This window comes from Hyalella azteca, unplaced genomic scaffold (assembly GCF_000764305.2).
Source record: "Hyalella azteca isolate HAZT.00-mixed unplaced genomic scaffold, Hazt_2.0.2 contig3154, whole genome shotgun sequence".
NCBI lineage: Eukaryota > Metazoa > Arthropoda > Malacostraca > Amphipoda > Hyalellidae > Hyalella > Hyalella azteca.
In genome coordinates this window covers 248,002-270,302 of record NW_025933406.1, presented here as the reverse complement: position 1 = coordinate 270,302, position 22,301 = coordinate 248,002, and the positions used below count along the sequence as shown (strand labels likewise).

Here is a 22,301-nt window from a genome sequence, read left to right as displayed (position 1 = left end):
AAATTTAAATTTTCGGCTGGTTTTTAAATGTCTTTACGACTCACATTCGAAGTAAATTTTACTGATCGATAGAGAAAATATATACAAATAGTAAGCAAGTATTAATATAAAACTATAAAGCAAATTTTCGTAAAAACAACATGTAATTGATTATCAGCACACAACAATAAGTTGAAGTTTACTATCTGGTTTCGTCCGGATTAAATTCATTAAAATTTGGTTCGAGAGGAATATGACGTTTCAATTTCATAAATCAAATATATTTCTTACAAACTTGCTGCTTGACAACTGTTAAAATAAAATATTGTGCATTTCTTTTCAATTCCGCAAATAAAATATTGTCTGACAACCTCGGTGCTTAACAACTGTTAATATAAAACACGGTACATTTTTTGAAATTATATTGGATGGGATATAATTTTTCTCATGGACATAAATGGAGCAACTCACAGTGCACCATGACGAGTATGCGCTTGCTGACGGCTGGAGGGATGTCGTTGGATGCGATGCACATGTACGCACCCATGTCATCCCGGGTTACTTTCTCCAGTACTAAATCCCGGCCTTCATACACGGTCACTGATGGATGTATATTATTATTTGATTATTATCAACTTGTGCGAAATTTCAGTTTTTTTGCAAGGTCCAATGACGGAAATAGTCTTATCTTGTAGTTCGGTCCAAACAAAACATATTTTTTTATTGTCCAAAAAATTGAAATCAAACCTCTTAATAGAGCCTTTTCTTCCTGGTTTGAACGAATCTTTCAAATGCCTCAAATTATCGATAAATTAAAATAAAAAAATTGTGACAGAAACCACGAACTTTCATTTAAGCTACTGAATGAATGCACTGAATGAATTGTCGAAAATTTGATCGTATGTTTCCTAAAGTAGCCATAACAGCAAATAATTTTTGAAAATGAATGTTTGAAGCTAAAAAAACGCTGCACTTCGCATCATACCAAGAACTAAAACATTACTTTTAATGCAGAGCTATTCCTAAATTTTACTGTAAACCATCGGCATTTTTAATGCAAAATAACTACGGATGATTGACCTTTTAGACCAATTCCCTCATATTCCGCGGTTATTGGATTGCCAGGTCGGTAGAGCATGAGAAACCGCCGTTCCTTTCCAGTGCTAAGGCACATTTATTCAAATTCGTTAAAATCACATATTCATTCACATCTCACATTCATTCACATTTTACACTCATTCACATCTCACACTCATTTTTGGGTCCTCCCTGGCTCCTCAGGATAATGGGTGCCCCGTCCTCCCTCCTCCACTTGATGGTGGGTTCTGGGTAGCCGTGGGCACTGCAGGTGAGTTTCACGGGACTGCCCTCAGGCACCATGATGTCCCCCGACGTTTCTTCACTCACGATGTCGGGTGGTATCACCACGTTCAGGTACCCTACCTGCGGATGGACCATCTAAATGAGAACCTGACCTTTTATGTATGTTTCGTGAAAACTATTTTTATTATAAAATTTATATAGATGCGTTAAGTGTCGGGATGCTTGTCCCTAGCAAGAAACACATGCAGAATGATACTTTATTTTCGACCGTGTGTTTTTTTTGTCCAATATAAAAAAACACAAAATGATACCTGGTCTTTTAATGTCGTGTTTCTTTTAAATGTCGTGTTTCATTTAATGTCGTGTTTCTTGTCGTAAAAAAGACAAAAGATTACCTGGTTTTTCATGGGATCTGTGTTGATCTGACACATGTATTCTCCGGAGTCGTTGCGCCGGACCGACTTGATGGTGAGCTCCCATGTGTTGTGGTCGGAGTGGATGACGGACATTCGGTTGTTGTGGGTGATCACTCGGTTGTGGATGGCCAGAATAGCCTTAGTGTCCGCCTTGATCCATGCCACCTGGAGAATATCAAGTATTATAGTCCATGCAATGGTGGAATCGACCATTGCAATGGTGGTATGACCGTTCAGACCATTTTTTACTCATGAGGATAGGGCTTGAACCTGTAGAAAGAGGTTACACATTGAACGTCTTCCTGTCATGCCGCATCTCCTGGCAATAGTGGCTGAAGTTAGAACATTCTGCAAATTATATATTCAATCAAACGATTTAAAATATTCGCATTGAAAATACAATGAACCTTATCTATAAGTGTGCTTTGACAGATGCTTATATGGGATTTTACCGAGTTTCATGGTATTATGCAGCTGTTTTAAAAATCGCTTACAGGTATTAAAATTCTCATACACTCATCTTGTATTGGCGGATAGTCCGTTGAATTTTAAATGCCTACACACTAAATTCAGGCGAAAGAACAGTCAAAAACCACTTGCAAATAAATGGATTTTGCCTAAAAGAAGTCGATAGTATAATATGCCAATATAATTATGATATAATCCGGTCAGCTAATTGGCATATTGCTGTTTTGTTTCTCATTAAAATGAAAATGAATAACTCCAATACCTGTATTTTTAAGCATAGAAGAATTATGTATAATCTTGGCAGATAGATAACTCCACTTACTTGACCCACGATGAAATTGAGGCTTACGGATGAGTTTTATTCTGCTGGTGTATTGTTTTGCTGAATTTTATGTGAGTTACTCTTACAAAAACAATGAATACTCAAGCAAGTTACCTTTAGTGAGATTATATTCTAAAATTCCAAAGGATGGAAAGTCCCAGTAGGCGTTATGTTAGAAAACATTTGAAGGTGATATGTATGAAGAATTTTCATAATAGAAAATTTGAAATTTCTGAAATTAATTTCGAGTATTCGATTGCATCTGTAAATAGTAAATTGAATTGGAGAAAGTCTCATAAATATTTACAATCACTGGCTCCATGCCACTTTCTAATAGAATAGTTTGATCAGAAGATCAAGTATGTACACTGTACACCTTATTTCCTAGCGTACACATATATTGTGCTTAAGATATACGAGTTTGATCAGAAGATCAACTATGTACACTGTACACATAATATCCTAGTATACACATATACTAACCTGATGCTTTAAGAGTTTGATCAGAAGATCAGGTATATACTAATGTATACTGTACACCACGTATAATATACATAATACACATATAATTTCCTAATATTCAATAAGAGCTTGAAAATAAGATCAAGTATTTACAAATGTACACAGTACAATTCATTTAATATTATACACATATATTGTCCTGATGCTCATACACAGGTATCAGTTCAATTGTGGTTTATTCCCAGTCGGTTGCACCGTTGCGTTGCAGTGCTTTATTTTTTATTCAGATTACCATGACAAATTTTAAATAGTGATAGCCCATTATAGTAAGTAAATACTTTTATTTTGTGCCGTTTCTTGAATGCGGTCGAAGAAGCTTTGAATGTGCTTTTGATGAATGCGGCAACTTGTTTGTGTTGACGATTATGTTATATCATTTACACAAAATGTTAAGTTCAACGGTAAAAGTATGCGAGGGCCCGTTTAAAATTCTGTACGTAAAGAATTAAGAAAATTTAGCAGATTTTTTTCTTTAATTCTTAGCCAGCACTAAACATTTCCTAACCAACAGCGCTCTTAATTAGCATTGTATTTTTCACGGGTTATGAATATCATCGGAATTGGATGGAATATTCTGAAACTACGAACGAAAGTGAATAACTCATAGAAATTTCCAGCGACTGGTAATAAACAGGCAAATATTTGGCTACAATTTTCCTTGAAATACCTACAATTAAAGTCGCTGACTTGAGGTACTCTTATACAATCAATTGATTAATTAAATATATCTTAACCGGCGTTCAGCCTCAACAGCCACCGCAGAAACCTCATCGCTTGGCAAAGAACGCTTGAACAACGTATATTATTATCGGTTAACGTTGAAAAACGTTTAATTAACGTTGACTCGACGCCAGATACCTAGTAGGACTGCACAGTACGGCGAGTCGAACTTTGATATTCATTGTCAGAAAGAGCTCTTCGAACAGAAAAAACTGAAACTTTTGACTTATGAACTTTTCAAATTTAAAGAGAACAAATAAATTAAATGCTTGCTCCAATATAGCGCACGTCCTGACGAACCAGTGACTAAGGCGAAAAATGTAAAATTCGAGGCATTGATTATTTTACGTAAATTATTTGTTATTATTTACTGCCATGAATGCATACAAGCCAATGCTTATCGAAAATAAAAGTGGCAATGGCCGCCGACGACGTTGAGGCTATTGATATTGCTGAAGAAAAATTCAATATTATTCACACATCAATATATGTACAAAGGTATACCTGAAAAAGATGCGCAGAGTTGCACACAAAAAATATTGAAAAATATGTACATTAAAAATATTTACAAGGTTGTAAAATGTAATTATGTACAAGATAACACACACACACACACACATATTGTATATACATCTGTCATATAGATATATGGATATGTACACAGGTTCTCGTGTCTGGATGAGTATAAATATAATGTGTAAAGCGAGACATGAAGAACACTCGTCTGTGGAGAGTACAGTGCATTAAATTTAACACACCTTTAATAATTTTTACACATGTGACAAAACCAAAATGAAAGTTCTTTATGCGAAAATAATAAGTAAGGTTTCAATGGACAACAAATGCATCATTCTAGGTTTAGAACGGAATTTAAGCCTAAGAAGAAATGATTGCGAGTTAAACAGCAAGGCTAAAACGAGGTACAAACTGTGAAACGGTACAAACTGTGAAAGCTTTCATCAAAACCAAAATCAAAAACTTTTTCGGAATAAAAAAATTTACAGAGCACCACGTAGTTGGATTATTTAATTTACAATAATAGAGAAATGTCTGAGTTCTCAAATTATCAAGGCCTTGTAAAAATTTCAGAATGTATTTAATGTGGTCTTTTATTATTCGCCTCAATTACGAACAATTTTTAAATATTGATTTATAATTTGATAATTTTATTGCTTGATTTCTTTGTGAATTGTTAAAGTAAATTGAATCTTGAGATGGAAAAATTGTTTCAAAGGAATCGAAGGATATGATTAATGCTAGAAACCGGGCGTGCAACGTAAGTTAATGTTATTGATAGGTTATAATATTTCAAAATCATTTTATTTCTTGAGAATGATCATAGTAGATGATGTTAAATTTGACTGGAACGATTTGCGTAAATTAGAATAGTTAAAGCATTTTAATCCTTTAAATTGGATGACTAAAGAAACGAAGGAGAAAGATTTGAGTGCAGACAAAGACATGATTTTACATGAACACAATATTTAATATGGCTCATGCTACGCATGCGGCTAGCAAAGATGCTCGTTAGTTTTTAATTGGGGGCAGGGTAAGGTGAGCTAGCACTGGAAATCCAATTAGTTATCTACAAAATAAAATTTATGAAATAATGCAAACGATTAAACAGTACATACTTGAGAATTCATAGGAGTGCAACATAATCCAGCAATATCACGGAGATATTTTTATTTTCGAACTTTTCATAATGTAATATTGTCGGCATGATCTCAATCCGTATCATCCTTTCATTTTCTATAAGCATATTTTCATTATTTATCTTTAGATGCTTTTCAGAAAGCAAAATTCTTGAGTAACGTTTGTTTGAAACAACCAAATGATGCCGATCGTTTATATGTAAAAAGTTTGTGTGCATTTAGCTTGAAAATGATGCGATATACATACACAAATAATTCCCAAGCAAAGTTTCTTTTGACTGGAGGAAAATTTTTTATTTTTTTCCGTGATTTCTCAAAGAAACGGCGTCCCGATGCCCCTTTATGACCAAAAAATATGAAGGTATACGAACCTACATGTAGATTTCGTCTACTTTAAAACAACGATGTAAAGAAACCAAAAATCAACCCGCTAGTTAGCTATAAACAAAACAACTTGGTCGACTTCGAAAATGAGCTTTTTGAACATACTTCCACTGCTCAAAAAACTATACTGTAGTTTAATAAAATATATAGATATAATTTGATGTAGATATAGTTGATATAAAATATAATTGGTATGACATTTTAATTACATTGAGTATCCTATTATCTGTAGCTTAGACGACTAAACAGGCGGAAATTATTTGCCAACCGATAAAATGTCGGATGTTTTCCCTATAAAATTGAGAGCTTCTTGGTGTGTTTTGTTTTCAAACGTTTTTTGAAAAGCGGCATCGTCCAGAATCCCACTCACAATATTCACAGTGACAGCACCAGGCTCAAGATTCCGAAATCAGATCTCAACTATCCTCGTCTTTGACGAGGATTCTGTATTGTGCAGCCGTAGTGACATATGCGTTTGCTTGTTCACTAAATTATACTGATACCAGACCTTCTACTCTAATGACATATACTTGTGGTAGCATTAGGACGACCCATTTCAATGAATTCTAACGGATAGAATGCATGTATTGTATGCACTGGTAAATTCACATAAATCTCTTTATTTTCAAGTCTAAAGTAACTAAATAATTATTCGTCGCAAGATTAATCACCGGGTATAAGATTTAAGCCTGACAGACTTGAGCCCTGACCAGTAAATAACATTCCTATACATTGCTTACTTTCGATGTAAATAACTAAGAATAAGAAAATATTATTCTCACACATTTCTTTTTAAATCACGGTATGCAACGGACACGCTGAAGCCTAAACGATAAAGGATTTGACAGACTCTTGACTGTCCAAATCCTGAGTCCCATGTACAGTTCAAACCGCCAACTCATAGGATAGGCCTGGCTTTCCTACTTCCATTTAATCCATTCATGATAAGGTGGAAACGAGGAACGTAAGTAATGCTGTAAAGGTTATTTAAGAATGGCAATGGTTATTCAATAAAATAAGACTAAATATAAAATAAAATATTAAAGAAATGTTAATAATTATTATTTAGGAAAAGTAGGTAATGCCTATTTGAGAAAAGTAAGTATTGATTATTATTTAAGAAAATTGTCTATTAAATGATTGAAGACTTAGGAAATTAAATGTTCAATAAATGCATACAACGATTCATGTACCGAGGATATTTTCTCTTAATACAGTTCTAGAAAAAAAATTCATCAAAAGGAAAAAAAATTGTATTCATGTGAAAATAGGTATAAGCGCACATATCCCATTAGATAATTGTATCAAAATGTGCACTACTTAGAAAAGATCATTACTTGTGCTTTCTTGGTACTGTATATGTATTGTTCAATTCACAGAAAGGAAACAATCAAAGACCATGATTGGAATATGAATAAAGTATGCCACTTAATTATTAAGTATGCCAACGTCAAAAAATTATGAGCGTTTGCAATTTTGAAATACTGCGTCACGAAAGATGTATTTGTAGCAAAAGAAAACAGTCCCGTTCATGAATCATATATTGTTGTTTTTTAATTGTTTTTAATTCCCCGTATTTGAAATAATTGCTAACGGTTACCATGTGTAAGGCTTCGTTCATAGTTTCAACAACAATGAGTATTGAAACTGATAATGAAACACAAATACAGGACATGCTGCTTTGATAGGGATGCGAAAAATTTGATTTGGGACATCAAGTGATAAGGAATTCGGAAAATTTTCTATTGTAATGGGAGTGCAAATGAATAAGAAGTGTACTCAATGAGGTTTATATATTAGAAATAGTAAAAAATTCGTGATTGGGAAATTTAGAATTTTGATTAGAACTCAGAAAGAGCTGGAGCAGAACAACGGAAATTCGAGCAGTACGGTGGTTGCTGAACTAAAACAGATGTTGAAACGTTTAAATTTTCGTTGTTATTATTTTAATTCGAATATATGATTAATTGTTGAGATTTGTAGCCTTAGCGTTCATCGTGCATTTATTTTTTGAGACTTTACTGTATATAAAATTATAAGAGAAAATTTATAGACTTTGAATGGAAACATATTGTTAAAGTGTACGGATGGAAAATATGCTCGAAAATTAACAGTTAACTTGTTTGATATAATGTTCAATTCAGTTCATGCTCGAATCTTTTTCTTGAATTGCCTGTTTGAAATATTGTATTTATTAACAAGTGCCGCAAAAATTTACAAGTGCTGAAATAATTGGAATTATCGTTTTTAAAATACATTTACCAAGAATTCAACTGGCTTGTATAAACATATATTTTGTTCCAAATGTGTATATTGTGCTATATAAACCCCTGCATCACTGCCGGTTCTGCTGCCGCCATCGCCATTGGACGGATTAAAAAATCTGAAAAAATTTATATATAAGCTAACGATAAAGGCTAAAATTTTATTTCACCTTTGAGCCCGCATATTATTGATAGTCTTGTAACGACCTGCTAATGTGCCGTTCAAGCAGACTCAGTATCGTTAATAATGTGATCAATGATTCTCTATGAGCGATAACTGTTTACTATTTAATTGATAAATCATTAAATACAATTAATATTTTTCTAATATTGTGTTTTCAACTGTTGTAGCGGAAACGAAATGTTTGAAAAATGCTTGTATGAGCTTTTACACTTTTATTCCAATATTGTGATTGAAATGTTAGAAATATTCTATTTTATTGAAGAAGTTTATGCTACACTTTTGATACACTACTACAGAAATTGGGAATTTTAATTAACAAGACTCCCGTCGTTAATTCATTTATAATGTTATATTAGTTGCTGTTAAATAGACTAAATTTCTGGCCAGAGTTTATAGATAATTTATGCTTAACTTGTCAATTCGACTAACTGGTATAGGTTGCATTAGAATAACCATGATGTATATTGTATAGGTTAACTATATTCATTTGATTCTCCATGCAATTTTATTAATGTTCTAAAAATTATTTTCCATAGAATTCAATTTTGACGTGAGGAAATTCCGAACACAAATCATTTACTGAAATTAAATAACTTCACTTTAGTTAATCGAGAATTCATAGTGATGCTAGAAGCAATGTCTATCGTCGCTTGGTAGTGCATTTTGATTGTTTAACGTAAATCAGATGAATTTTCGGTCAGACACTTTATGGACACATACGTGCAAATTGGTGTTAATAAGTGTAAGATATTAAATATTTGTATAATTTGCGCTATATATCATCTGGTTTGGTAGGCAAGAGGGCGGCAGCATTTGAAGCCTAACTGACAACGCATGTGTTGGTAGCAATTTTCTTCCAAATGCGAGACATTCAATAAATTTTCATATACAATTTACCAATGATACGGTATAGACTATCTGGAATCAATATGTTACAACATATCACTGTTTTTCAAATTGTTTCCTTCCTACAAAGTATTCTAAAAAGGCTGAGGCATTGACGTGTCGACATGCTGTCATCAAATTCTAATATCCAGTATCTTGTAGCTGACGCTACAAAACATGTATTCTAATTAAATCCTAATTCCCATAAAAACTTCTAATTGAACCCTAAAGGTAAGTGTGAACGGGATCACTAGTGACGGCCGCTAAAACGTTCATTTAATAGCTGACATTATTTACTTAATGGCCAGGTAAATGCTAAATAATACTTTAGGGAAAGAAGCAAAATAATTGATAGCTGAAAACATTTAAAAAGTGCAGTGGTTGTTATTTCATAATTGTGACCCCGTGCACAAGCACCTTCTAAATGCAACTTTTTTATTAGATCATTTATAGTAGTGGTAAGCTACTACTAGTGGATCAGTAGTAGTCAACCCTCTTGGTGTAAATAGCTAGAATATTTCAACACTCAACAAACTTTCAAGAGGCACTTATAGATAAAAAGTTCTCACGGCTTATGTTGTCCCAAATAGGAAAATAGATTTTTAGTTGGCCCAGGTTTTTCTTTCGCTAATTCAACGGCTGATACCCAAAATTTAAAACTAAGCTTCAACGGCCTCCCGTTTCCTATCATTATTGGTGAACTGAAACACTCCCCAATTCTTAAATGGTGCACTGTGTCAAAATGTTCTTTAAAATCCACCATAAATTTAACTATTTGAACTTTTTTTTTATCACGACAGAGTGTAAAATTTAGGTCCTGAATCCATTACATGTATTTATGATGAATTGACATTCATATTTAATTTTCAGAGAAACTTATAATCATGCATTTTCTGAAATATTTATTTAGGTTTTTATTAAAATATAAGTGAATGTTTTTGAGAACTTTCTCTCAAAACAACTACAACATCGTTAACATGAAATTATGAACAAATTGAATAAGCTGAGTAGGGAAGATTTAAAAGCAAAAGATTAATATATGATTCAAAATAAACTTTATAAGGGAAGCATGCAATTTATTGCTGACACGCTTAGAGGGTATGCGGATTTAGCAATGTGCAGATATATATAAATATTTTGTTGCGGTTTAATAGTAATAGACAAGCTCAAAGGTTTAGCAAGGCAATGGAAATTGAAGATCAAGGCCAATTAAATCAACAAATTGATACGATTTAGATTATAACACGAAATGACGAGGGCAGCAGCCGCAGGATTAGAAATACAAAATGCTTGTATGTGTGTTTGTGTATGTGTTGTGATGAGCTGTTGATCATGACGTCACACCTCTCGTCGACCAATCACAGAACTCACCCAAACCCAATTGTCCTGGAGAGAGGAACGTGCAGTTAGCGGGAATAGGACTTTAATGATAATCAATTAAATGACTATTTATGAGTGAAAACAATGAACTTTTTATAGGCTTAACGAACAATAATTTCGTGTTGAACATAATAAAATTTTTACGCGAATTATTTATTTAAATGAATACGAATGACAATGAGCTTTCAGTAGGCTTAAAGGATAACATTTTTGTGTTGAAAATAATAACATTTGAACGGGAATTACGAATTTGAACCTGCTGTATATGGCACGTATACTACGGTCCATCCGTGCTCTAAAGCTTAAAAACTTTTGTTTTGGATAAATAAATGACGACAAAGAGAAGATCTTTATTGAAAAATGAAAATGGAGTTGTTCATCCATAAATAAATGAACAATAATGTTCAACATTTATAAAATTATTACCAAATGCTTGGGTGCAATTAAGTGCGGTAGTTGGAAATGTCAGCGATGAAGTCAACTTTAACAACAGAATCTTTCAGCGTTGGATATCCTAAATCGAAAATCGCCGCTGGATATTAGAATTTTTTTTAATAATAAACGCAAATAAAATTGTAAAATTTTCAAGGAAAATAAATTTAATCTTATTGTTAAAATTACAAAATAGGTAAGAAATTATGAGCAACGTAATGGGCAATGGAAATTCAACATATGTTCAGTAAAATGTAGCGTACTTAAGCTTCCTCATAAGTTAAAAAACTCAATTTTTTAAACTAATGATTGAGCCGGTTTTCGCAACATTTTCAATAAAAATACTGTGAATTTTCTTAGAATTTTTTTTCGTAACGTTTTGATTAGGAAGAAGGCTACAGAAATAGGACTTAAATTTGACAATACTGTACTTACTGTTCTTCACCAACATTTATTAACCTGCAAACCAATTGTTGTCGTTGAAATCTCGAGTAACTGCATTCTCATAATTTAATTTTATACGGGAAGTATTGACATCCAGTTCCGTTGGTCTCATGAAATAATGATTTTGCATCCAAAGTATGCTTTATGGAAATTAGTGGCATACAGTTCCGTAGTTTTTAATATCCCAAAAGTGGAAAACATTCAGCCGTGTAATCGGACCTTATCTAAACATTAGTTGATAAATTTTTTTAGTTCCGAAATGGTTTCATAAAGTATATAATATTGCTGAATATGTTGAAACATTAAATAGTTGTTAATATAATATGCATGACACATGAATTATAGTAAAAAAGGAGCATCATATGAGCATCGGACCTAATAAGAAGGGATGTTCATCGCTGTCCCTGGTTCCAGGAAAAATAAATTTGTAATTCGTCTGCTTAAAATCTCCCAGATGAGGCAATTTCTAACATTTGATGTCATCACCAACATTTCCTGTGTTTTGGTGTAAGTGCTTGGTCATTTGATGGTCATTTTACACTCGTATGACTATACTTATTATTGCATGTGCAATCATACAACTACTTGAGTTACACTGCAAGTACTACAGTATTCATATTGCGTTTCTTTTCCCTACGGTATGTGCACACATACATACAACTACTTGACAACTACGGTATGTGCATACATATAATTACTTGAGTTACTCTGCTGGTATTCCAAAACAGATAGGTACTGCTATAAGTTTTTAAACGTTATGTGCGCTCATATATTTACTTGAGTTACCCTGCTGGGAGTACAAAACCCGTACTGCTATAGTATTTGTACGGTATGTGCACAAATAAAATTTATTGAGTTACCCTGCTAGAAGTAAAGAACCTGTATAACTATAATATTTTTAAGGTATGTGCACAAATACAATTAATTGAGTTACTCTGCTAGAGGTGCAGAACCTGCACTGTTATAAATTTTGTGGACGGTATGTGCACAGGTATAGTTACATGAATTATCTTACGTGTGTGCAACACTCGTGTGCTCACAAAAGATCTAACTACAGTAAAAGACTATCAACTGACCGTAAAACTTTCATTCAAAAATTTTTAAAGAGTTGTTATCTTAGTTTATCTGAATGAAATTAGATATGACTGAGTAAGTATGTTATATCTTCCGAGTATATTCTAATACTGTAGATTGAAATCTTATATTATCCGAGTTGGTAGTAATCTTATCGTGTAATGATCCTATGTTATCTGAACCAACTCTGATATTTTAGAACCTGCACAACACAATTCATGCCAACTACAGACTTAATTGGCGTCTAATAAAGTAATATGAACTACAGAGCAAATATTTTAGACATGTAACGAAATAATCTATAACAATATTTATTTATTACCACAATACAAATTCCGTGAGATGTCCTATGAATTGATTAATCTAATAACAATTTTGTCTTCATAGACGTAGGCAACTGTCGTTCTCGCTTGCGGTGAGAGTTTCCTTCGAGAGAAAACCATGAATAATGGTCAAATAAAATAGAAATACTCCATATAACTTTGGAATAAATATAAAATACTATAAATAACTGTCGACTAACGACAAAATACTATGAGTAACTGTCGAAGAAAGAGAAAATGCTACGTTATGTTGCTTCGAATAACTGTCGAATAAAGAGAAAATACTATGAATAACTGTCGAATAAATGAAAACATTATGAATAACAGTTAAATAATAAACAAATACTATCAATAAACGTTAATTAAAACTTGTCTTTCTAATAATATATTTACCTTGAAGCCGCCCAAATGGTCCACAACGCAAGTGAACGTCGCTTCTCTGCCTTCAGTAACCGTCACGTTCTCCAGGGGCTCAAGGAACTCTGGCTCTAGGCACAAGACTGGAGGCAGGGCAAATTTAATTACATGTATGCCGTATATTTCATCTTATATTATTAGTTTACTTGAACGAAAAGTTAACCGAGAATTCAAGGCTCCAAGTTTTTCTCCAAGGCCTCCAGGAATACTGGTTCTAGGCACAATACTGGAGGCAGGGAAAATTTAATTACATGTATGCCGTATATTTTATCTTATATCATTAGTTTACTTGAACGAAAAGTTAACCGAAAATTCAAGGCTCCAAGTTTTTCTCCAAGGCCTCCAGGAATTCTAGTTCTAGTCACAGGACTTGAGGCAGAGCAAATTTAAGTACTTGTGAGCGTTATATTGAATCTTACGTCATTAGTTTACTTAAATTGTAAGTTAACAATGAAATTAAAGCCGAATAAAATGCCTTGAAAATTCATTATTCATAAACGCCAAGTAAATTCATTATTCATAAACGCAATTAAATTCTTTACTCGTAAACGTCAAGTAAATTCATTATTCATAAACGCCAAGTAAATTTATTGTTCATAAACGCCAAGTAAATTCATTATTCACAAACGCTAAGTAAATTCATTATTCACAAGCGCTAAGTAAATTCACTATTCATAAATGCGAAGTCAGCTTCATTAAACTTAAGAATTACATCTGTTTAAAATATAAATTAAATAATAAAAGTTCACATTCATCGCCGTTTTCGATTAACGAGTACAGTCAATCAATGTAATCAATTATTGAAATACGAGTATAATCAATAATTGAAAATTACTTTTGATAATTGATTAGATTAATATTTATTTATTATGAAAATTTATATTTATTAAAGTTCATAAATTTAATTTATATAAAACTTGTGTATAACGTTCCATCACATGAATTTATTTCTCGTTTTAAATGAAATCCGCCAGCCGTGACGTCAAACGAGATATAGATTAGTTATCCATCTGCTATCGGAGTATGTTCATGTAACCTGGAATTTATTACTCTATTATAATTTATTCACTTATTACTAATGAAATGAATAATACCTACAAACTATCTCATTATAATTGAAGGCCTTTTTACATTTTTGTATATATATTATTGTTTACGATAACCTGCAAATATATGCACATTGTGTTAGACGACCTACATATATTGGCATTTTGTGGATCTTGATCGACATGGATCTGCGTCGATGTATTTTTTGTATTAACGAAAGACGAATAGAAAATTTCAGAAGTCGTTAGTTCGTAGCAAGGTAAGCAAGGTCAATATAGGGAATGTCGCTCCCTTTGGTAGTAGAAAACTATTTATCTCTACGGAAATCAAGACCTTTCAACAACTGATAACGAAGTTCAAATCAAACTTCAGTGGAAGCGATGGTTCAAAACACTAGTGTTTCGTGGTCGCAGATAATGAAGTTCGAACACTGACATTAAAGTTCGAACGAAGATATGAAGTTCTTCAGATGGCATGAGCCCAAAACTGAGATGAAAGTTCTATCACAAATACAGAAGTTAAGGAAACCAGTGAAAATTAAAATCACTTACAATAATTACAGACAGCGGAAATTATCCAAATTATACATTGGAGGAAACTGCACCATTACCCAGCACTTGGGGAAATCAATACTCAAAACTGGGGGAAAGCAAGATGAAGTGCTAAATACCAGCTCCCCCAGCACTGAGGGAAGCAATATTGACCCCCAATACTAGAGGAAGCAATACCTACACCCAACAAAGGGGGAAAACTCTCCCCCTCACCCACACCCGTAGCAGCAGCAATAGCCTCTTTATGCGGTACAGCGCGAGGCTCTCAGCGCGGCGCTCGTGCGTCCCGCAGCCATTTTTCCTATGGCCAATTTATGAGGCCTTTTGGTGGAGTTTTTAGCGTCGCGTGGCGATGCCCGTACTGCTGCTCTTGTTTTGCTGCTCCTGTTCTGATGCTCTTGTTTTGCTGCTCTTGTTTTGCTGCTTTTGTTTTGCTGCTCTTGTTTTGCTGCTTGTGTTTTGCTGCTCTTGGTTTGCAGCTCTTGTTTTGCTGCTCTTCTTTTGCTGCTCTTGTTTTGCTGCTCTTGGTTTGCAGCTCTTGTTTTGCTGCTCTTTTGCTGATCCCGCTGCTTCTCTGTTAATGCTGCTGTTGTTTTTTTGATGCAGCTGTTGTTCTGTTTATGCTGTTGTTGCTCTATTGATGCAGCTGTTTTTCAGTTGATGCAGCCTTTGTTCTGTTGATGCAGTTGTTGCTCTGTTGATACTGCTATTGTTTATGTTGTTGTTTGACCGTATCTTTTTTATTATATTTTTTTTCGCTACAATTGTCCAGAACGATATTGTACTTTTTGAGTGCAGTGTTTAAGTTTAATGAGATTTCGAAACCATTTTTAGACAATTTTTGTCTGAAATTAGGTGAGTTATATGTCAGCGATGAGCTAAATTAATTATGAACCTACTCGATATTTGGCTCGTTAAATTAGGAGCCATGTTGATTTCTGGGAACAGGCTTCCATGATAGGTGCCATTGCACACTTGCAGAACAATCTCTAAAATAATGAACTAAGTAAACAAATTTTCTAAGTAAACAAATTTTCTAGGTAAACAAACTTTTCTAAGTAAACAAATTTTCTAGGTAAACAAATTTTCTAAGTAAACAAATTTTCTAGGTAAGCAAATTTCCTATGTAAACAAATTTTCTAGAAAAACAAATTTTCTATGTACAAAAAATTTTCTAAGTAAACAAATTTTCTAGGTAAACAAATTTTATAAGTAAACAAATTTTATAGGTAAAAAACTTTTCTAAGTAAACAAATTTTCTAGGTAAAAAATTTTTCTAAGTAAACAAATTTTCTAAGCAAACAAATTTTCTAAGTAAACAAATTTTCTAAGTAAACAAATTTTCAAGGTAAAAATTTTTCTAAGTAAACAAATTTTCTAAGCAAACAAATTGTCTAAGTCTAATTAATTGTCGAGGGGTCGGCAACATGTATGAAATCCTTGAGAAAATTTGTTATTGTTTTTAAATTCGCGGTCTTTTGTGGCCAATATCCAGAAGGGCTCCAAAAGAAGGATTTCCAGGCACGTTTGTTGTTGTTTTTTGTTTTTTTAGAAGCGAATTTTGAGTCTGAATTTCCAAAGAAGCTCACGTGACGCGACTGCCTAAAACTAAAAAACTGCCTAAACCTGCCTAAATAGGAGCGGTTGTTTTGCGTAAATGACTCTGAATAAGTGGTGCTTCAACCTTATTACGTAACTAAGAAACTCAATCTACTGAATGACTTTTTGTTTTCAGGAACATCGTGGCCGTAAAGCACATCAAGCGACAAGAATGGATTAAATTTAGCTCGGTTTTATAAGGGATTTTCTGTTTATATTTTTATAGCCTTAAACATCAAATCAAACTTAGACAAACATTGTAAAACTTTCATGAGTTGAGGGATCCTTACCCATTGTCTACAAATTTATTGAATGTCATCTATGTTAATCGCTTCTGGAGTCCTGGTAACGAAAGTAGTCCAACGGTTAACAGTCAATGATCCAAAAATTAATCTTTTGTTACCATTTTTAACTATTTTGTTTATTAACATTTGTTAATGTTATTCGTAGCTAAGGGACTGTTAACTGTCAGTAAAATCCGTGTTTGGGTCGGGTTTTCCACTCAAATTGTATAAAAAGATTTAATGGAAAATCTTAATTTTCAAGGTTTCAAAAAAAAAAAATTATTTTATCCGGCCAGCCAAATTTTTATTTCATGCAAAGAAGATAAATTTGAATAATAATATATCGACAAACTATATTTTCAATTGTTAGATAACTTTTGCGAAACATCGATGACGAATGGAGCGAAATTTTAATTACATGTGGCTGGAGTGCCATAATAATTGCATAAAACGTGCATGAAAGCATGGCTTGTAAGGCTGAATATTTACAACAAACAAAGAACATGAGGGAGAAAAATATGACGGTGAGCATGAACATTCGACCAACACTTACCAGCACCGAAGAATATAAAGGAGAGTAGCAACATTCTTGTGAAGTAGGAACTGAAATCGCCAATTTTTCTGATATTGGAAGGATTTTTCCCTGTGAGGAAATCTTTTGACTCGCAATGGCTGCTCTCAGGTATTGATGCGTGTTCATTTTCGCGGCTGCGGCGCGGTGGCGCTGGTGGCTGTGAATTGTGATCAGCGCTGTTGGAAGACTGAGGTCCGATTGATACGTTTGATCGATAATGGAAAGAAGGGGTATCAATATCAATGTATTTTATTGGGCTCTCAAGAGTTAAATTAGAAGCATTATCGTTTTTCGCTGAGGTTTTTAATGCCACTCTGCCTGCCTTTAGTGGTTTACCTCGCCGAGTTTCGTTTCCAAGGCGACTAATTTCTGATTGAAACATGGGACAAAACTGGTCTTCTTCCGCCATTATTTGCACAAAACTTTCATCACTTCGTACCCTATGGTAGAGTCCAGCTGATAAGACCGGTAGTTTATTGCTTTCCATATTCATTACAACTGATATCTCTGATTGAAGTCCTAAATGATTTCCATCCTTTATTTCCTCTGATTTTAACATTATGGGTACTAAATGCGGATGAATTTTCTGCATTTGCTGTGAATTTTGCCCGGTAGAGAGTTTGTCCAAGTGTGCAAACGATTTTGACCGAAGTTTAGAACAACGTTTGTCCGTAGGCATATTCTCGTTTGGGTGCCCTTCGCTGCAATGCTTGTTCGTGGACCCGGTAGATTGAAACTGAAATCTACTGCAATGTTCGTCCTCTGGTCCAATGGTCTCTGCAAGAAGTCCAGTGCAGTCTGTGCTTTGACTTCGGTCGCTCGATGCAGTGCCTACTTTATTGCTGATTGCGGATTTATCCGGCTCATTGGGATCACTGAGGTACGGCTCGCCAGAGCGGCAATGTCGCTCAACTGTTTCGCCTTGTTTTGAGGACAAGTTGACTTTTTCAATAGACCGCTCAGTTAAGCTTGATAAAAAGCTACATTGTGCATTGGCTTCAGGTTTTTCCGAGCCGTTACCGAAAGAGGATTGCTCGAAACAAGGCATTATATGCGGATGCTTTGGCTGGCGATCTCTGTTTCCGAGTTTGGGGCCGTTTTAGCAAGTCCAAAAGTGAAAGATTCAATTTCGGTGTTTCAATTAAAATCTTACTGCAAGTGTCTCTTTATCAGAGGATTTTGAAAAACATTAGTTTATTATTTTCATTTCTGGCACATGTATAGAATTAATATCATGACATTTACGAAATTTATTTCTACAGCATTATTGTTTGCAGAATAATCTAAATATTAGAATCTCGTAGTTAAGCGTCAACCTTGCTATAATTATATCTATATAATTATATAAGCATGAATTGAAGGTCAGCGATAGCTTAACATTATTTTTTTCATACTCTTCAGCTCTATGTTTAGTTTGTGATCACTATACATTAGTCTGTGTCCCTAAGTGAAATGGTTCGAGCTAATTCTGTTATCACTCAACGAGCTCATCCAAATCATCTACTATGCCTCACGTAATACTTTCGAACTGGTTTATATCACTTGTTCTTTATTTGTACAACGTTCACTAATGCATTTTTTGCGACAAAATGACGAAGAAGCGTTGTTCGATGGCAGCTTTTCAGGATTTACGTAATTGTGACTCGTAAAACCTTCATATAGGAAGTTGATTGAAGAGATAGACCGTCTTGGGCCACACTACGGGGTGCTTATGAGGCCATTTCTCTTATTGATGTGCTTCACAGAGTGAAATTCTTCAGGTGAACCTGCAGAAAAAGACAAATAAAGTATTATTCGTAAATCAATGTAGAAACCATATTGAAGAAGGATTTGCTATCGTGCTAAATGAATATTGGTTTATTATTTAAAATCGGAAGACTGAGTACACCGGAACACTGATATTTTCTTCACTAGCCGCATGTTGATTCTACTCGGGTCAATTTAGCTCATTATTAAACTAAATAATAATAATAATAATAATAATAATAATAATAATAATAATAATAATAATAATAGCTTAATAGCTCATTATTCAACAGTTTTCTTACAAAAACGATTGTGCACTATACTCAATAAATTACTCATAGACATCCTATATAGTATATTAGAAGAAACAAAATGATATTATGAATTCGCACGTTCGCGAGAATAAGCCCACTGCCCAGGTCTAAAAATTCGTATCGTGTGTTTGGAGGCAATGATGAATAATTTTATTTCGGGATGAATATTCTTAAGCGATGTTTCTCGTGATGCTTATAAGGAAACGAGACAAGGAAGCTCGACAAAGTGGTGTGCGAGAAGAGCTTCTTCTCCCAGTTGTAATTTTTTAAATTAATGGTTTTTGAAGCTATTTTAAGTTAAAGTTTAAGATTAATATTCTGCGTTGTTTTGGCAAAACACTATTGCGTGTATTTCCTGGTCAATGCGTTGCAGTTCAAAATTTTTAAAGGCTTTTGAAAACTGATTTCTCAAAAAAAATTCAATGAAATGTGCATATTTTGCACACAAAATTTCCTGGTGTCGCTTTGGGTTTGCAAAAATTTCTAATAATCTGTACGTTGAGATTCATCTTTTAAAATCCCATTGACTTGTTCACTCAGACCTACCTGGCCAGCAGAATTATACACGTTTTCCCTCATATATCCTTTTCCTGTGTTGCTCTCATTCTTTTGTTGCTCCTCTTCTTTTTCACTACTTTATAATTTTTCTTCAGTTCTTATTTTCATTTGATGATAACTTTCGCTTGTTGATCTTTTTCCCTCTTTTCTCAATATCCCCCTTTGCTTAATTTCCCTCTTTGCTCAATTTCTCTCTTTACGCATTTTCCCATCTTTTTAAATTCACTCTTCGCTCTCTTTGCTCAATTTTCTTCGTAGCTATATTTCCTTCTTTGCCCATTTCCCATTTTTGCGTAATTTTCCTTTTCGCTCATTTTCCTTTTTTACGCAATTTCCTTCTTCGCTCATTTTCCCTTTTTACGCATTTCCCTTCATTGCGTGTTTTCTCTCAGTGCAGATTAGCGCAATATCGCATGCCCGGCGGTACGCAGTATCATAACTGATGAGCGTTCCTTCCAGCCATTATTAGCATTATTATTATATTATTAACATTAGGTTTCTATTTAATAATGGTATATTATTTTTCTTCTTCGTACTAGTGTACTCATGAGTGTTAGGTATATCCTAACTTTCATTATATGTTAATAATAAAAAGTAGTAATAATCTTATTGCATATTCAAACTTGTTTTTCGCATAACATCCAATTTCAAAGTGGCTTCGAGATTATGTGTTGTGTTGAATTGGTTAGATATAAAATGAAGTTATTTTTTTAAGGCAGGAAACATTGTGCGTCATCTCCTGCGTATCCATCGTTATAGTAAAAGATTGTTTTTACATTATAATCTCATATAAATCATCGAAATTAATTCATGATTAGCATACTGAATGTGTGATGCTATTCAAATAAATTTTTTTACTTGATTGTTCACAAAGTCGGCAATGATTTGCTAATGTGCCTGTGAAACATCAAAATATTTTAATTTTTTCACTATATATAATGAAATATCGTCATATATAGCGAAAAATTTAACCTACTGAGAAATTTTCAAACTGAAGTTCACGAAATGAAAGAAAATGTTTGCAATGAAAAGAATATTGTATATACCGTACAACGCTGTATTCTTCGAATACTTATTTGTTACCTTATTCTACATTCTGTTACCACAGAATGAAAGTTCTTAAAACTCCCCAAAAATTCACAGATGTTAATTGTAATGTAATGTGTTTTAGAGAAATTATACTAAAGCATTCGTTAACCTAAAAATTCACCCAAATTATAGTAGTAAATTCGAAACAAAAAAGTTAGTAATTGTGCCATTTTATCATAGTTATTCTCTGAATACCAAACACAATATTTTTACCATTACAAATCATCATCTGTGCATTGAAATTTGTGTACCAGAAAAATCGTGTATTTTTCATCGATGAAAATTTCCGCGCGTCTGTGCTTGAACGCGGTAACACTCAAAGAAATAAGTGGGAACAAATAACGATATATTTTTGCCACTATGCGAGTCATCCAATTTGATTCACCATTTAAGCCCGATAAAAGTGTATTATTTTTACATACGCGCTCTGCTTTTACTGGGGGTAAGAAAGTGTATCGGTACTTGGATGATATGACACGTATATTTTTCTGAGTGAGGAGAGTACGGCGCCTTCACCGCGACGGCAAAAATGAGGGAGCGACGCACGGCGCCTTCACCGCCCCTTTAATGAAATGATCGTCAGGAAATTAAGCGGTTTGTGAGGGCCGCGTACCACGCAAAACTTCGTCGCCACGATCCTGATGAAAAAAAAAACGGAAGGAACCCACAGAAAAATAAAGTAATGACAATAAAAAAATAAAAAAAAACTTCTCGCCACGATGCTGATGAAAAAAAACGAAACGAACAAAAAAAATAAAGTTATGACAATAAAATATAAAAAGAAGTCCGTGGGGTGATGACGGACTTTCTAGATGCAACGAATCATTGTGGTCAAGCGAGTCGGAACGTATTTTTGTGGCCCAAAAAATAATTAACGGGTTAAATATTCATAACACTTTATATGTTTCATTTTTGTATTGATGATTTGCCAGGGAGTTTCGTTAATTATATAAATTTTGTAAAATGTTTGATAAATTCCCAGTTAGAAACCAATTTCCATGCCCCAGAGATGAGAAAAAGCTTGATTTTCAGATTCCCGGACGCTCTTCGAATGTCTAGGGTCAAAATCTCTTCACATTTTCTGGCCACGATTCATACAGCGGGTGAAAATACGCAGAAGAATCTGTTGCTGATCTGGGAGTCTGTATCACCTCGATCGGCTTGCTGTGCACTGTCGTAAAGCACTGAAAGCTTTGCATTAAAGTGCATGCAATTTTCAGCCTAATAAAATCAGGTCATTGGCATGGAACCGCTTGTACTGGCCTCGCATCTCGCCTCGAAGTTGTGCGCTATTTTTGCTTCCCGTTACAGGGGAAGCTTTCGAGAGTTCCAACTCGTGGCCAATAT

At 33.9% G+C, this 22,301-nt stretch overlaps 1 protein-coding gene across 2 annotated transcripts in view; it reads right to left on the bottom strand.

The window, feature by feature from the left end:
* LOC108675438 (hemicentin-1) overlaps window positions 1-22,301 on the bottom strand; it is a 65,452-nt gene that overhangs the window by 3,047 nt on the left and 40,104 nt on the right. Inside the window, exons 2-7 of one of the 2 annotated variants that reach the window (XM_018163456.2) lie at window positions 17,227-19,013; window positions 13,169-13,275; window positions 10,494-10,508; window positions 1,698-1,883; window positions 1,230-1,422; window positions 451-579 (exon numbers count right to left, since the gene is read on the bottom strand). In XM_018163456.2, the coding sequence (XP_018018945.1) occupies window positions 451-579; window positions 1,230-1,422; window positions 1,698-1,883; window positions 10,494-10,508; window positions 13,169-13,275; window positions 17,227-18,295 (1,699 nt within the window). In that variant the 5' untranslated portion in view covers window positions 18,296-19,013. The remainder of the gene's footprint in view (window positions 1-450; window positions 580-1,229; window positions 1,423-1,697; window positions 1,884-10,493; window positions 10,509-13,168; window positions 13,276-17,226; window positions 19,014-22,301) is intronic. The other variant, XM_018163457.2, reaches the window with a different exon arrangement.